The 18,127-nt window shown below is 35.9% G+C and overlaps 1 protein-coding gene across 2 annotated transcripts in view; it reads right to left on the bottom strand.

The window, feature by feature from the left end:
- Positions 1-350: 350 nt before the first annotated feature.
- The window catches only part of CDH8 (cadherin 8), a 392,145-nt gene continuing 374,368 nt past the window's right edge, over positions 351-18,127 (bottom strand). Inside the window, exons 11-12 of one of the 2 annotated variants that reach the window (XM_004371523.1) lie at positions 4,040-4,291; positions 351-2,444 (exon numbers count right to left, since the gene is read on the bottom strand). In XM_004371523.1, coding sequence (XP_004371580.1) covers positions 1,951-2,444; positions 4,040-4,291 — 746 coding nt within the window. In that variant the 3' untranslated portion in view covers positions 351-1,950. The remainder of the gene's footprint in view (positions 2,445-4,039; positions 4,292-18,127) is intronic. The other variant, XM_023726856.1, reaches the window with a different exon arrangement.

Here is an 18,127-nt window from a genome sequence, read left to right as displayed (position 1 = left end):
GCTTTCTCTCTCTTTTATCATTTACTTTTAACTATGCCTCATCATCTGCTTCCCGGAGGACCCAACTGATACACCTGGACTTCAGGTGTGACACATACTTCAGATGTTTCAGGTGCTCGAGTACCTGAGTACTTCATGTACTCTGTGTTACTTTTATGCCCCGCTGGCATCTTGATCTGTGATCATTGGCAAGGCATTTCTCTGCTCTGAGTCTTCATAACAAATATGCTTACAAATGGAAAGATCCTTGGAATGACTTAGATGAACATTCTAGAATTCGGGTCCGAGTTGATGACTCTTTGTTAATAGGTCTTAATCTGACTGGAAAAAAAAAAGTGATGACAACAGAGGTATTTATAAAAATATATTTCACATAGTAGGAAACAATACAGGAGTTTCTCTGAATACAATACATGGAGTAAATAAACAATATTGCATTAAAGCAAAGTAGAAAATTAAAATGATCTGCATGTAGTACTTTAGGTTTATCATACTTTATCTACTCCTAAATGGCAGGTTTGCATTACAAATAGAATATGCTCGCATCTTCTAGTGCTGTTCTCTTTTGAAGTCTAAGACGTTCTGTGCATCACCATGAGGATCAAGGAGATAAACGCGAAAAACGTAAGTAGTCAAATTATATACAAATCAGGTCCTGCTCTAATACAGTGGGGGCAACTTGAAGCATATTTATTGGGCTGGGCATTGTGTGGGTACCTAGAAGTCTAGAGTTTAAATATTCACATGAACCAATATACTTTCAGATGTTTGTGCTTGTAGTAAAAACACCAAATACTAGAATTATGAACAAAATAGAAAACAGTCCAAAAGTTTCTCTGGGAAAATGTTGTTCCTGCCATCAACAGTCACAATAACACTTCTACTCTAAAGAGATTGTTAGCTCCCCTTCTGATTATATTGCCTGCCATACTCATCTCATTAAAATGTACATGTATTAAACATTCATTTTGTATATATATTTATAAAACAATCTAAAGGATTAATGGATATAATTTAGTTTTTTCTTCCCCATATAGTCCCTTAATCTATAGATTACCAACCTTAATAAATAAAAGCATTAATGGACATCAATAAAATATTTATTTTGAGGATTAAACAAATAAATTCACGCGCTAGCAATAAACCATCTGTCTCTTATATAGTCCACTGTGTGATACAGTTTTTCTTTGTGTCCTTTTGTGGAAGAAGATGGAGTGGAGGGAACGAGTAATCCTGCTTCTAGAAAACAAGCCTGTTTGAACGGGATTTCTCTCCTCCCACCATTGAGCTGGCAATCCCCACCCTGGAATGGATTACGAACATGTGAATATTTTAAGGCTCGACACAATATTTCAAGATGCTATTCAGTCTCTGGTTAGTGGGGCCAACAATTATGTACAATGTGTGGTCACCGTACCGTATAATCTAGGAGGCCTCTCAAAACTCCAAAAAGTCATAATGTACAGCAGACCAAGTATTGCTTTAACATTTGTGGCGGGATCCTTGTTGGTGAAGGGGAAAAAACCACTTGCATTTTTTAAGATCCTTTGCAGAAGACATGTATCAGCAGCAAATTCCTTGTAGGTCCATTTTTCTAAGAAAGCACCTTTTAATTTTGATTTTTTTTCCTCTTTTTCAACTATTTCTCTAAGGAGTAGCCAGGATCCCAATCTTTGTCTGTGGTGGTCAAGTAAATATCAAATATACAAAGACTTCTAGACACTCCACATACTTTAATTCACACTCCACAAGATTTATAACCTCCTAACATATACTTTTTATTTTTATTATTATATTTTTTTGGTTCAACATTAAAATGTAGTTGAGTTTATAGATGATTGGTGCTAAACTTGCCTCTAAAACAAATAGCCACATTGGTTGTATCTAAGAGGGGGTGACCCTAGAATATTACAGAATGCTCAGTTCCATTGATTTATTTCTAATCCACTGTCAAGTTTCTTTGTCACTTTCACCAACAGAGTAGAGTTCACCCAGTCTCTTAAAGCGGGGACCCCAGTCACTGAGGTAGTCGAAATTCTGGTCTGAGTCTGATGTGGTGGACTCCAAGGAGCTGAGGGAGCCAGCCACCGATCCTCGGCCTTCATAGCCATAAATTTGAATGGAGTCATATGGTGGGGCGGTGGGGTCGTTATCTGCCTCATGTAGCCGCACATTAATAAATTCATCGACATCCACACCATTTGGAACTGGAGCAAGTCCTTGCCTTGGCATAAACTGTAGATCTGGTTTAATATCCTTACGGGGCAAAAATCCATTAATTCCATCTGGATTCTGCAAAGTTGCAATGTCAAAAGCCTCTGTGTCCTCCTCCCCTCCTCCTTCATCATCATAGCGAATGATGTTTTCCCGCACGTCTTCATCGTCTTTGATAATTAATGGCTCGTTTTTATGTCGTCGCAGAGTTACAAACAGCACCACAATGACTGTGGGAAAAATATGGAATAGTGATTAGTCAAACTAGCATACAATTTCACAAGCAGCACACCATATACATTAAGAGCTAGAGGGGCATTTTTAAAAACTTATGAGTATATAATAACATTTACTAAGGAATTACACTAAACACGTTTCTGAAGGATGAGTATTGGATTTTCAGTGAGTACCATTCCAGATTGGAAGGTGCTTCTGTTTATTAAACGGTGATGGAGCTGAGTTAAAAGAATAAATTTGTATCTCTTTCTGATGCAAGCTGCATTTAATACTGGAATGAGCTCTAGGCTGAATGACACAGAATGGAAGATAGAAAAAATAACAGGATTCTAATTTGCTGTGTATCTTTGGTAAGTCATTTAATATCCTTTGGTCCCAGATCACTCATCTATAATGAGAAAGGAACAGACTAGATCATATCTAGTGTACTTTGTGCTTTAACAATTCTTCAAGTCTCTCTTCAATCAAATAATGTTCATTCACAAAAGAAGTGATATATCAAGATAAATGTCAGAGTTGCCTGGGCAACTTCTTGTCTATATTTTCAGGAATCCTGGAACTTCTCTATCTAGGAAGGTAGGGAAAGGAAGACATACACAACTAGCCAGATCAGCTAAATCAAACTTATGACAAATTAGGTAAAATATCACAGCATAATGATGCTCACATCCAGGGCACTGAGTGAGCTGGGCAAATACAATTTGGAAGGCAGTAACTGACACCACGTTTACTCTAAGGTATTTTATTCCTTAAGGATCTGTCCTTATAATAAGATATAAACTTCCTTTTTTATATATTCCTTGTGCCTAAGCTTATTTTTATGATTTATTTTTGATGAAAATGTTACAGAAGTCTTCCCTTAATTTGCAACCTTCATTTTAATCTGATGTTAATATCAAGAAAAATATACGAGAAACACAATGTAATTTTGAAGAAATCATATAGTTTTGTTTGTTTGCTTATTTGTTTTCTTTTTAATCTCACCAAACTTTGTGAACTGACGGACTCAGTATCCTGATCTATACAACGCTTACATAAAATAGTATTGTGGGCATATGAGAGCCCCCTATTCTAGTAAACTGGGGTACTTCATAAGATCTGGAGATCTTTGAGGTCTTATCTTACAAATGGAGCCCTGGTGGTGTAGTAAAGAGCTCGTCTGCTAACCAAAAGGTCAGCCATTTGAATCCACCAACCGTTCCTTAGAAACCCTATGGGGAAGTTCTACTCTGTCCTATAGGGTTGCTATGAGTTGAAATCAACTCGACAGCAACGGGTTCTGTCTTACAGATGCTGTTGCAACCACATAAAGGCTCACCCCTACTTCAACCACACCTATGCTTTGTCTGTCTTTCCTCTGGAGATGGGATTAAAAAAGGTACTGAAAAGTCTTCTCCAATTGGGCCTCTACCATCACTACCCTATTTCTATTCATCTCCCCTGGATGATCTCAAAGCTTGGAGAAATGCAAACTTCCTCTCACCGAAAAGAATGCTAACATCTGGGTGGTCAGGGTTTGCTGTCCTTATTTACAGTCATTTATGAACCAGAAAAATGGTGAACATTAGGCTATGAAGGAAATACGTACCTAGCAGCAAAATGATGCATGCTAATATGGCAATTAAGGCGCCCATACTGAGTCCAATGGGAAGGACATAAGCTTCAACATTACAAGACTGGACAACACCATCACTGCTACAGCCACAGACCCGGATGGTCAGGGTGCTGGTGCTGCTCAGCGGAGGATTCCCACTATCACTGATTATGATTGGTAAAAGATAGACTTCTTGCTTCTGGCGGTTGAATCCATTATGCTTTGCCAAAATGCTGAGGGAATTATCTGGAAAAAGTGAAAATTACAATGGTTTGCATCATTTCAAAATGGCTGCCCAAACAACACTTGTTTTTCTAGTTCATAAATCCTCTGCAAACCTCAAAACAATCCCAACTCCACTGGACCATTCAGGCTCTCTGCCCCTCCCCTCTTTCCAGTTTTCCAATGGGTATGGATCAAAACATCCACACCCTAATGGGTTTCATGATTGGGGCCCCATGATGAACCTCATGGAGTTGTACCATCACTATGGAACTGCAACAAATTATTTTTAATAAAAATAATTGTCTAATGTCCTTTCAGGAGACACACATTATCCTAAGTCTCGAGAAATAATTTAATTTTTTTTCATTTACTCTTTTAATGAATTGTGTAAAATTGAATGCACAGAATTTCACCGTATTTTAAGACATAATTGGGAAGATTTGTACTAAAAGATAATCTGTGTGACAATGTGACGTATAGAATTATGCAATTTTGTTTTACTCTCACAGGAACCTATAAAAGAGAGTCAGACATCCCCAAGAGCGTTAACACAATGATACAACTAATGTCCCGTTTAACTGTCAGGTGGAGGGAAATATACAACGCATGGTAAGTTTCTGAGGATAGAGAAAACCAATAATGGTTACACAATAAGTACAAAATGAGAAGTCATAGGAGGGGATGTTCCATTTTGTGCAGGTCAATCAATTATATAGAGATATATTTGGTTATTTGGAGCAATACCTTAGGACACTTAAGCAATACTTAAGAAATAGACATACTTCAGTTGAAATAAAATTAGTCAGCACATATTAGTCCTGTGGTCCTCAAACAATTCATTCCAAAATAATTTTTTTGTTGTCCCTCATCAGCTTCTCATGAACTACAATCACACTGCATATAGTAATTAATATTTTCTAGTTTTGATTAATGAAAGACTATATCTATTTAAAATAGGAACACTTTATCTCATACTGATATGTAATTCCAGCCCAAAGTAAACAAACAATATTTTGGTTAGTTTGTGCAGTATTGTTAACAGGGAGAATTGGTTATTTTCATTGGAATTTTTTTAAATATTGGCCAGTTTGCAGACTCCAGAACACTTGGCTACCTCCTCGGTGAATTTTAAACCAGTAATTCCCAACTATGGTTGTCAAATTTCCAATTATTATTGGTAGCTATTGGTTTCAAGAATAATCAAATACATGGACAAATATTTTATTCAATTGAGTTAAACAGATGCGTTAAATAGTAGCCTATAACATTATACCAGGATTTGAAAAAATGATAGCCATTCCTCAAAATAGGTATGCACATTATATTTATTTTTGCTTTGCTTAAGATATAAACAGACTTTACAACAATCAAACAGAAAAAAAAAATTCTGATCTAGTTAACAATTTTTTTTCTAAATTAATTATGTTCATGCCTCATTATATAGTAATTTGAGGAGGGAAAATATGTTTCTAATGGCGTTAATCGGTGTTATACCAAATGATGCAGTAATTTTCATTTCTGTAACATAGAAGGGAATACCAATAAGCCAATATCAGGGGAACCTTCCCTAAGCAGATACATCATATATAGCCATGTTATATTTTGGGAAAGTGTGTGACAAATTTGAGTGCAGTTAATTAGTACAAGGAACATTTGCAGATGATTTCATATACCGTAGTTTAAAACATAAGATGAGAATTGTTCTTCGAGATGTAATTAATAAAATTACAATGAGGCTTTGTCTTTTTGTGGTTGACATTATTTATGAGAAACTATCTTTTCACATCCTCTCTCTTTAGAACAATCTATAATGATAATTTAGAAACTGCAGCAAGAATATTACTTGTTGCGGAACAAAGCTATCTCAACTATTTAGGAAAGCACTGGTATGTCTAACACAAAACTCATATTTTTTACTGCTTCTAGCATCTCCCTATGTCATTCCTCTTTCTACATACAGAAAATTCTTCACTGGCTAAAGGAAGTTTATGAGTCATTTATGTTGTCTTTGCATCCAGGCAAAGGTAATTCACTCTTTTTGTGAACGCTTCCAATTAAATACTTTTTTTTGTTAGTTTTAGAGTAAACGTTTGCAAGTTTATTGTTATGAATGCAATGTATGTCTATGATGAGAAGTTGAGATAATACACTCCAGTATAATGAAGAAAAATATTCCAAATATCCATTAACATATCTCAAAATTTGTCATAATGTATCTTTCTATGATTGAAATATTATGCCAAGAAAATATGAGTATAGAAAATTATATACCATATGTCTCCTCTCACATCATTAAGGATTCTACGTGAACATCATTAAGGATTCTACGTGAACAGCATCTTCCCTCTAATCTCCTTACTCCTGGAAGTTCCAATTTAGCTGAGAAAATACAGTGCCAGGTTGGTTACAGTCCTATGGGGGAGCCCTGGAGGCATACTGGTTAAGAGCTCCGGCTGCTAACCAGCAGGTTGGCAGTTCAAATCCACCAGCTGCTCCTTGGAAACTCTATGGGGCAGTTCTGCTCTGTTCTGTAAGGTTGCTATGAGTCAGAATTAACTCATGGCACACAATAAGTTGGCTTAAAAGAACAGCAATATAAATCTTTAAATCAGATCAATATATTATTCTATTCTGATATTCATTCTATTTTGCTAATGTGGAGTCAGGTGACCAACAACTGAAGTAGGGTTTAAGCTGGGCATCAGATGGTGGGGAAATGAGTCTCGGTTTTAAGCAAGAGATCAGAAAATTCAGATAAAGAAGGGCAACTCATTCATCCAGTAAGTCCACTTTGAGTGACTGATAGGGGCTGCCTGAGCAAACAACAGCATGTATGTATATAGTTTTCTATAAACTATAGAAAATATATCTATAAAGTTAAAGAATGTTTTATGTGTACTTTTATGACATGTATCTTTTACGAAACCTTACATTTTGTAGTTTCCTTCATGATGGTTTAAGAAACTTAGTTCATCAGTTTTTGCTGCTATATAGTATTCCATCGTATTAGTACATTTACACTCTTCTACTATCTCTGGAGAGAGCCCTGTGGTACAGTGGTTAAGCACTCAGCTGCGAATCCAAAGGTCGATAGTTCGAACCCACCAGCAGCACCGTGGGAGAAAAGACCTGGTGATCTGCTCCCATAAAGATTACAGCCTAGAAAACCCTGTGGGGCATTTCTACTCTGTCCTATAGGGTCACTATGAGTCAGAATCGACTTGACAGCACACAACAACACTGGCTGTGGCCATCTGGGAGATTTCTATTAGGTGTGAAGACTGATGGTTTTTATTGGATGGTTTTTATTGTTGTTGTTTGTTTTGATGCCCTCTCATGTTTTTGTATTTTGTTTTGTTTTTTTAGCTTTCTAATAATGCACGGGGGTAAGGGCAGTGATATAAGGGACACTAACTCCACTAACTCAGCAGCTGTTCGCTGCCTCTAAACCTCGCTTCAATTATACTAGTGCATTATTTGAAAATAATTTTTTCAGTCTTTCGTATTTTCATGCATTTTTATTTTTGTTGTTTTTTTAAAATGTATTTATTTTGTTGTTGTTATTGAGAATGTACACAGCAAAACATACACCAATTCAAGCATTTCTACATGTACCATTCAGTGACACTGATTACATTCTTTGAGTTGTGCAACCATGTTCACCTTCCTTTTCTGAGTTGTTCCACACAGCTCCCTAATGGGAGCCCTGGTGGCATAGTGGTTGAGAATTTGGCTGCTAACCAAAAGGTTGGCAGTTTGAATCTACCAGCCACTCTCTGGAAACTCTTTGGGGCAGTTCTACTCTGTCCTGTAGGGTCACTGTGAGTGGACTTGATGGCAATGGATTTGTTTTTTTTGTTTGTTTGTTTCAAAGAGTATAATGCCCAAGATAAATATTTTTCAAATTCTCATAGAATCTAAACTATCTAGAGCCGTGGAGGCTGGATGAACCCTTGAAACTATTGCCCTGACGTCATCTTTAAAACGTAAACCAAAAATATCCCCAGAAGTCTTAAAAACACGGATTTATCTTTTATATCTTGTTGTCTTTGCATCTTACTTTATTCTCTGCTTATAGATTCTGATTCTGTTTATTGCATGACTTCTGGTATCTTTTTGAGCATAGAAAATAGAAGAGTGTGCCCTGATAATGATTTGTTAGAGGAAACAGACATTTTACAAACATGAAAATATATAGAAAAATGGAGAAAATTGTTGAAAGCCCATAGACATAGCTGATGAGTTTTTAAATTTAAATCTCTTGAAGCTGAGTATACAAAAAACAAGAGTTTGCCAAAAGATAGAAGGACATTTTGCCAGGAGGTATTTTAGAAGGGGGCGGGCCAAAAGCACTTGGCATTCTCTAGAATGGACTCATATTTGGATGAGGAGACTAATACGCGGTAAGCGCTCATCTCGTGCAGCAGGTGTGTTGCATAGAGGTGGAAACATATCTTAACCTTATCACTGGCTTTCTGGTACACTCGGTAAGTGAAGTACTCAAACATCTATAGTTGTCACTATTTCCCCCAGTTAGGGGTTTTCCCTTTTCCTTGACTTCTGGACTATTTTACATATAAGCATTATACCAAGGAGGATGAAGGGCTTCATTTTCAGAACGTTGCTTCATCCACCACATCCATTTGATTCTATTTATAACTGATGGGGAGGTGAAGTGAACTAATAACACCAGGCATGCCTCTAATGACAATATTCCTGAAGTAGTGGCATACTTGGTGTCTTTACACCTAGACTAAGAAACACAAAGTATATACCAAATGAACAGTAATGAAGGGACCAGATAAACAAGAACTATTTTCATTTTTATAGACTTGCTCCGTTGCGCACAGAATAGTAGAGTTATGCCAGTAGGTATGAAATTTCTTTCAGATTCTGATAACAAATTGATTTTGAATAAAAATATTAAGTTTAATTTGAGTTTGTGTGCTTTTGTTTCTCTGGAGCACTTGTTAGAATTTTATTGAAAGTTGTTCGAGTTTGTATCAGTAAGCCATCTTAAAATTAAACTCTTAGAAATTTTATGCAATTGGTCTATTGAACTTACAGAAACAAATAGTTAACGCCCAATAAAATATGTGCATGTTTTTCACTGAACTCTATCCCTGGAGGGATATTAGTCTTAGACATAATTCTATTCCCAGTTTCCAGCACAGGACTTGGCACACAGAAAGATTGTCTTAACCACCTTGGTCCTATTTTTTAAGCCACTTTACTTAGAATGGTTTCACTTTCAAGGAACTGAGTGTATAACTGATTCATTAGAACTGAGAAATGATTAAAAATTGTTATGAAATTAAATAACAAGGACTATACAGAGCAGTTCTACTCTGCACACATGGGATCACCGGGAGTTGGAATTAGCTCAATAGCAACTAACAGCAACAGCACCATCTATCTATCTACCTATCTATCTATGTACATATCATATTTCTTAAAATAAATTCTATTATTGAATAAAACAACATCTAGTAAAAATACCATACTGATTATTATCCTAATAGAAATGTAATGCCATTGTTTTTGCTGTTAGGTGCCATCGAGTCAGTTCTGTCTCATAGCAACTTCAGGTACAACAGAAAGAAACATTGCCCGGTGTTGTGCCATCCTCACAATCATTGCTTTGTGGGAGCCCTTTGTTGCAGCCACCCTGGCAATCCATCTCATTGAGGGTCTTCCTCCTTCTCGCTGACCCTCTACTTTACCAAACATGATGACCTTCTCCAGGGACTGGTCTCTCCTGATAACATATCCAAAGTAAGTTAGACAAAGTCTGACCATCCTTGCTTTTTGGGTTTTCAGCAATGCCATTAGACTATACATATAAATTTATGAACATAAATTTACAAATAAATGTAAATGTATATATATGAGCTTTTTAAGTACATTTAGTATTTTTATTCAGATTAGAGATTTCTTTTTCTTCCCATGACTTATAATAATGCCTCATGGTCTAGCCTCTGCCTAGTTCTCCAGCCTCATTTCCCACCACTCTCCTCCTTTTTCTCTGTGTTACAACCACCTTGGCCTTTTTTGAGTCAAGCATCTTCCCTCCTCAGCAGTTTGACATTTGCTCTTTCTTATGCCTGTACCTCTCTATCCCTCTTTAGCTCCGGTTTGCCTTGTTAACATTTATGTAGTCTTTATGTCTATGCTTAAATGTCACTTCTTTGTGGATAATTTCTCTCACCAGCATCCCCTCATCTCCAACTAAATTAGTTATATGATCTATAACAACCTTTGCATTTTCATCAAAACACTTACTACAAAGCAATGATACAGTAATGGGGATGTGAAGGCACTAGGGATACAGAAATAAACTGGGAAACTTCCAAGTAACAACCAATTTAAGATGCATAGTAAGTGCTCAGCAAATATTTGCTGAATAAATGAATGGCTAAGTAATCTTAAGTCATATTTTGTGGGGCATATATTTATTTTTCTTCATGTTATTTTTTCATGAGGATTAGAAATGGTTCAAAATAAATCACAGAGAGACTTCAATTTCAGGGTATTGGGAAGCATATGTAGCTTGGGGTCATTTACAAATATTCAAGAGAAAAACTGATGGTTTCCAAGTCTTGCTCTGTGTGTGCTTCATATTATGTAACATGAGGTATAAATTGAGGATGCTTAGATTCCAATGTAGAAGGCCCAGGGGGGAAGAAACTTGTCCTAAAATAACTGAAACACTGTCATAGAAAAGGGGAGCAACCAGAATTCTCTTTACTGAGTTGAAAGCGGGTGCCTTAGTCCCATTTTCATAGGGAAACACGCAGACTGAATGAGTATCTTCTATGACTAGTCTAGGAGAAATTTCTTTTCTGATTATTGATATTGATACCGGTTATTTGAATCATTTAAAGTTGGAAGTCAAAGACCCTTCTTTCATACAACATTAATATCCTTGTAAGAAAAGTTTCTTTTAGTAAATAAGACAGAAAGTATTATAATCACTAACCACTTCTATATGCATGCTCCATGCAAAATAAAAAAGTCTAAAGAGAGAGACTGTGCCTACATGAATAACTTAACTCTTTCTTTTTTTTTGTGTAATTTTTCCCACAGTTCTTAACTTCCTCCCTTTCTCTTTCCCTTCCTTCCTTCCTTCCACTCATTTTCTTTGTATTTTTAATAAAACAATAATGGCCATCATTATTCCTGTTATTACTTCAATATTCCATGTTCTTCCACACTGTCCATTGATTTTTAAATCAAATACAGGAGGAAAATTCTAATTCTCTACTTGGTTCAGTGCAGTTTATCTGTCGTTGTTGCCCTGATAAACAGAATTTGTGCATTGCTCTAGGTTTCTTTATGTGAAATCATAGAGCTGTGGCTTCTGTTTGTCTTTTTAGATGCAAGCAAGAACAATAAGGAGGCAGCATTAATGAAAGCCATTGCCAGACAAATATTTATGACAAAATGAATAAAGAGAAGATCAGTAGATATTATGTCTTTTTGAAAAGTCTCTTCTGACATTTGACTTGCAACTTTAATTCAAATTTTCTTGGTTAAGTCAAATGAAAATGGCAAGAAGTTCAAAACAAAAGAAGAATAGCACTCTGCTTAGAAGGTATGGACAAGTCATTTAATTAAGTTCTTATCTTTGTGCTGTGTCTATTGTTTATTTATAAAGACCTAGCAAAGCAATAATACCAAATCCAAAAGTTTTCAGCCTATTTGATGCATATGTATACAGCATCCAATATTTAGGAATATGAAGCAAAGATTATAGCATCTACCTTTCATTTATACCTTTTTTACTCTAAACATTGAGTGTTGTTGGAAACAATCAGGTACAATGAATTAGTAAAAACTAAGACTTTGTGAAGCCAGTCCCCTCCAGTACCATTATAACTTCCTACATAATACATTGAAAGTGTACCAACATACTAAATCTGCCACAAGCAGCTGGATATGCTGAGCTACCTAATTAGAACATTGGTTTGTTTGTCATTGATTTCCTTTTTCATTGCTTATTCAATTGTTTACCCTGCCACCTGATGTCAATAGTCTCAATGCCTATCTGAATGTTGACTCATCACCAAATCTTCTAATATTTAATAATAAAGTACTTTAACCAAAAAAAAAAAAAAAATTGCCGCCTCATAGGAGTAAAACTGCCCCATAGGGTTTCCAAGGCTGTAATCTTCATGGAAGCAGACTACCACATCTTTCTCCCACGGAGTGGCTGGTGGGTTTAAACCACTGACGTTTTGGTTAGCAGCCAAACGTTTTAACCACTGCGCCACCAGGGCTTCTTAAAGTACACCTACCTGTTAAATATTGACTAAGGTTCACTTTACCTTTAGAAAAAACACCATTATGGATTCTTTCAGAAGCTCCTATACTAACATCAAACTTAATGATTAGTCAACAACTTAAAATTACATATAGAAGGAATTAGCTTTTTTTTTAACATAGGAAACTTGCCCCACAGGGTCTTTATGAACTATAGCCATCCGACTTTCAGAGTTCTATAAATACCTGCATGGTTATTATTTTTGAGAAGAAATGTATAAAGGGTGGGCTGTGCTTTTAACTTTGCAAAACTCAGGACTCATTAAATGGTCTATGAAACTTAAAGAAGCTTCTACATTTCCTTGTGAAGCTGTATGTACTCAACTTGTTAAGATAAAAGTAAGCGCTATTTTTACAGATAATATGGCAAGGGTGTTTTGGTGGAACTTCTTTCTAAGAAAAATAATGCTTGCTATCTCTACCCTCTTGTTATTGTTGTTGTTTACATGTGTATTGTGGTAGGTGGTAGAATATTAGTAAATCTGATTAAATATATTTATGATTTACAGAGGCAGGACAGGAGGTTCTTCTTCTCTAGTTCTTACATATGAAGAATTGGGTTTTTGAAAGATAAATTGACTTTCTCAAGATTTCTCAGCTGGGAGCAAAGAATTACAACCAAGTCCAATGTACTTTATACAATCTCTAGCTGTCACCTTAACTAAAGTCACTTCAGAAATCCAACGAATAATGGGCCGTAAAATAGTTTTATTAAAGTGTAAGGATAAGAGAAAAAAACAGAAAATGTGTAAAAGGAAGTATCAGAGAACATTACCAAACTCTATATCCCATGCCAGAGCACCTTCAACAGAGACAAGGAAGAAACTAAGTAACCATGGCCACAGGTGGACAAAAGTGTAACTTTTTAGAGGGGTCAAAAATACTCAATAGAACATACTATAGATCTAAATCTCATACCATGAGACCCATTTTACGTAGTATAAAGTAACGTAACCATAAATAATTTATGCAAGAAGTGATCATTTCTGGTGCCAGAGAGTGTTGCAGGCATCACAGAGTCTGTGTTCCATGCTAAATTCAACAACGCTGTCAATGGTTTCTGAGTTTGAAGATATTTCCACTGAACTTAATTTGCTTACTTGCTCTTACTCAAAATCCTACACTTACCTTTTGAAGATCCCCATAATCCTCATAAGAAAGTCAGAGTTATCTTACTCCAGGCATTGGGCAATGAGGAATGACGACCAATACGATCTTTATGTTACCTGAGCAATATCTGCACCAAGAACCAAGTTCTATTTCATTTGATTTTAAATTTTTTAAGCTTTTATTAATAACAACTGATTTTGAAAAGAATATTTCTATTTGGATTTGTGCAGAAGTACAAAGAATGCATTATTATTTTTTATCACCAAAACTACTTAAGATCAAAACAAAGCAAAACAAATAAACATCAAGGCTCTTAATGGAACTGAGTTTCTTATGAAAATTTCAGAAATCAGCTAGTAGTGGTTACAAATCCTGACATTAGAATGCAAGTGAAGTCAGGAGAATAACTTTTCCACCACACCATTACTGATTGAAATAGATGTCTCTAAATATTTAAGGACCTGAGAGTCAGGGACTAATTCATTTTGCACTGGAACTGATACATTTGTGCTCATTGACACACTTGAAAACAATGGGGAATTGGAAGAAATCTCACTCTCTGGCCCAGCTATCAAAAAGTAGTTGGCCAGAGAGTGAGATTACTTTAAAATCGCTGTTTAAAAGAAGTGCATATTGTGCAGAAGATATTAAAATCATTAAATATAGTGAATATAGAGCTGATATTATAAAAGAAAGGAAGTACCAAAAGCAGTTTTTAATCTAAATAGCATTTAGATTCTGCTTTGATTTGAAGAGGGTCAAGAACCCATGGAAATTATCATTTCATTAGATCACTGGATCTCCTTGAAGATTCGAGATGTGCGCATATGAAAATAAGACATAAAATACTTCAATAGGCAAGTCACCAAAATGATAAAAATTCACTTCCCCTTGCTATCATCCATGCCTCCAACTCAACTTCTTTCAAGTCCATAGCTACACAGTCAATTCAGTTATTCAGGGTCTACTAACATCACTGGCAGAGGAGATGCATCACTGTGAGAGGAAAGACTTCCTACACATGTCCCACCCAGCTTGTTGCAATATAATGGATCATACTGTTTTTCTTTCTCACCAGCTAAAGTGTAAGAGTACCACCTAACTAAACATATATCTCTGGGCAGAAGTCTTAATATACAGTGAAGGCAGGAGGACGGAAGGCAGTTATGTCAATAAAATTATCATTCAAGCAGTGGTCACATTATCATTCCTCCCAGGCTATTGAGAATGGCATGTGATTTTGAATCTGAAAATCCACATTCTTTGGACTCAGGCAGACATGACTGTGGCAGCATGCTTGTCCGTTTTCCCATTCTCGCCTATTCTGTGATATTCTTTGGACTCAGGCAGACATGGCTCTGGCAGCATGCTTGTCCGCTTTCCCCTTTTGTCCTCTTGAATATATGCCAAATAAAACTTTCTTTTTACTTTACTAAACTTTGTGATGTTTTTCCCCTACAACAGTTAATGGCGCTGTGAGTAGGATCTGAAGCTACGAATCCAGTCAACTTTGAAGAGACCTGGACTGCGGAGCAGAAGCCGGCAAAGAAAGGTCCTACCTTCTGGACTCACGTGTTCCCACTCCATGTCCCTTCGACATTGACGGGGTGAGTGCTCTCAGAAAATGAACCTTTGCTTATTTTTTGTTGTTCTCTTTCTCATGTTTTCTTAAGTTTTGTTTGGCATATTTGTTTGTAAAACTGGTTAATTGATTAAGGAGAATGTTTCTTAGATTTTTGCTTGATTGTTTGGTTAAGAGAGACATTTAGTAATTCTTTAAGTGAACTGCAGTTTAGGCCTGGATTCAGGCATTTGAAGAAGTAATTCTACTTTCAAAGAGCTTTGAGCCACTATAAGCCGCAAAAAAATTCGGGCACGGGTCGACCAGTAAAAGCCATTAGGGCGGTCACCTGCGCTCATAACGCGCGTTAAAGTCTCCCGTGACAGGATAAGGTGGTCACGAGACAGGCTAGAGCATTAGGCTGTCTGCCACCGGCAAGAAAAATCTCGTGCAACGAAGGTACACATTGGTCTAAGAAAAACACTGTCCAAACCTCGTGGCGTTCCTCATTAGGTTTCTTTTTTGTGGCTCAGAGAAAACCTGGAAAATAGTGCTCTGTTTTGGCAAATTCGCAGGGAGAGGTGGCAGCTCTTGCCTGTTGTGCCAAATTCTCAGGGGGAGGTGGCAGTTCCTGACCTGTGTTTTGATATTTAAGGGAGAAGTGGTAGTTCTGTACCTGTTTTTTCCATTGAATTGAGTCGATCTTACCAAAAATTGCTATATACACTTTTAGAAACTAGGATCCCCACGTCCTTGTTTTGTGTGGTATTATCAGGTGAGTTTAGGCGGTCTTTCTGTCTCCTTTTGTTCTAAGAGCTTGCTTCTGGTCTAGAACATTGTGTCTAAGTTTGTCTTGTATTAGATTAGTGGCTATGGCAAAGAACTGCTGTTTTTCATAAGGCTGGTCATAGAACCTCAGTTCCTTCTTCGTCCAGAAAGAACTGCATCTTATGTCTGTCTTGTGATTAAGATTTTAACAGCTAGTTGGAGAAACTTTGATATAAATTGGTCTATTTGAAAAGTACACTAAGATCTTTATGTTTTATACTATGTTAATCTTAAAAGTGAAACCTTTTTAAGTAACTTAAGCTAGATATTATATGAAATGTGTTTTATTTAAGGAAAAGGGGTAGTTTTGTCTTAAAGTAGAAGTAGCAGTTCCAGAAGAGTAAAAAAGAAAGAAATTGCTATCTTTTGTCTTTCAAAATGCCTCCATCAATTTAAACATATGTAAATGTCTTCCATGAGTCAAGAGAGGGAGGGCGGGGCACGATCAGGCCTCCCCAGCTCCCAGTCCCCAAAGTCCTGTAGCTCCAGGGATGCTTTTGAAAGACCCCTTTCCAGCTAGGTGGAGACTCTTTCAAGACAAAAGATAAGAAAAATTGTTGCTTTACTATAGTTATCAGAAATTGGGTAGATCCTAATCATAGAACTGTAAACAAGTTCTCTCTATTATAGGGGAACTTTAAGAAGTAAAAAAAAATAGAAATCACAATGAGACACACCTGAAGTGGCCTGGAAAAATGTTTCCAGCAGTACCAAACACTTAAGGTTATATCTATATCAATGAATTGGTCAAGTGAGCAGAGACTTTGTGATTTCCAAAGCCAGTTGATAAGATCTTTAAGGGCTAAAATTAGATTGGGGAAAATATGAGAAGTAGTAAAAGTTGAATGAGATCTTAGAATGTTTAAATACTTTTCTTTCAACAACAGTTATGTTTTGTGGTATACAGGCTTAAAATAATTCCAACGGTATTTTAGGTAGCTTATTGATGTTATTAAGTTAATAGAATTTGTCATAATTTAAGTTCATATACGCTGCCTTTTTATGCCACAAGAGGATATATATATCTACATTTAAGTCTGCGGATAAGTGTTCATTTTTGCCATTTAAAGGGATACACTGTAAGAGATATATAACAAAGGCAACCTTTAAGAGGTTTATTGAAAAAGAAATTTATTTGATATGGTCAAGTTTCATCTGCCTGACTAAAGTTTAATGGTTTAATTTATGAGATTTTTAGGAGTTTTAATGTTAAGTAACATATAAAACAAAGAATTGGGTTTCTCTGCTGAAATAACAAAACTTTTTTTGAGTTAAAGGGTTAATTTATTCTTTGTGTAATCTGCCTGGAAGACAAAGGTTTGGCCTCTCATTAGAATTAAGATTCCTGAGACCGAATACTAAGCCTCATGTCTTTTAGAAAAGAAAGCTAAGGGTTTTACTTTAAGATCTTTGGTTAAATAACTTAAGTATTATTTCACAGTGACCTATATTATTATCTCTTGATTGCTAACTTGGTCACAACTTTATCTTTTTAAATCTAGCATTATCAAAGCCAATGGTTTGATTAGAGAATTCACATCATTTACCTATAATTTTTTTTTTTTTTTTATTATTCAGGTATTTAGAGATTTGATAATCTTGGTATATTTTTGGTATATCCTGACTATATAGTATTTTGTCTCAAAATTATTATGTATTATATCTGAAGCTCTTTGAATATAGTTAATGGCTATATTTAGAAATATTTTTATCTAAAATTTTTTTTAACTGATTTTATTTGGCCTTTATGTTGGGCTTGAAATTAATTTCTATCAGGTCTTTCACTATTAAGAATATTATGTCTGTCAATTAATCATGGCCATATTAAGTTTTGTCATCTGTAAATAAGTTTTTACTTTGCTGATTTGCTGAAAAAGTTTGACCAAAATATCTCAACAAAAAGATGGACTATACACACAATGCAGTACTATGCAATGAGAAAGAACAACAATGAATCTGTGAAGCATCTCATAACATGGATGAAACTGGAGGACATTATGCTGAGTGAAATAAGTCAATCACAAAAGGACAAATAT

Source organism: Trichechus manatus, unplaced genomic scaffold, assembly GCF_000243295.1.
Source record: "Trichechus manatus latirostris isolate Lorelei unplaced genomic scaffold, TriManLat1.0 scaffold00014, whole genome shotgun sequence".
Taxonomy (NCBI): domain Eukaryota; kingdom Metazoa; phylum Chordata; class Mammalia; order Sirenia; family Trichechidae; genus Trichechus; species Trichechus manatus.
The sequence above is the reverse complement of the archived record's forward strand: the minus strand, read 5'-3'. Positions and strand labels throughout refer to the sequence as shown.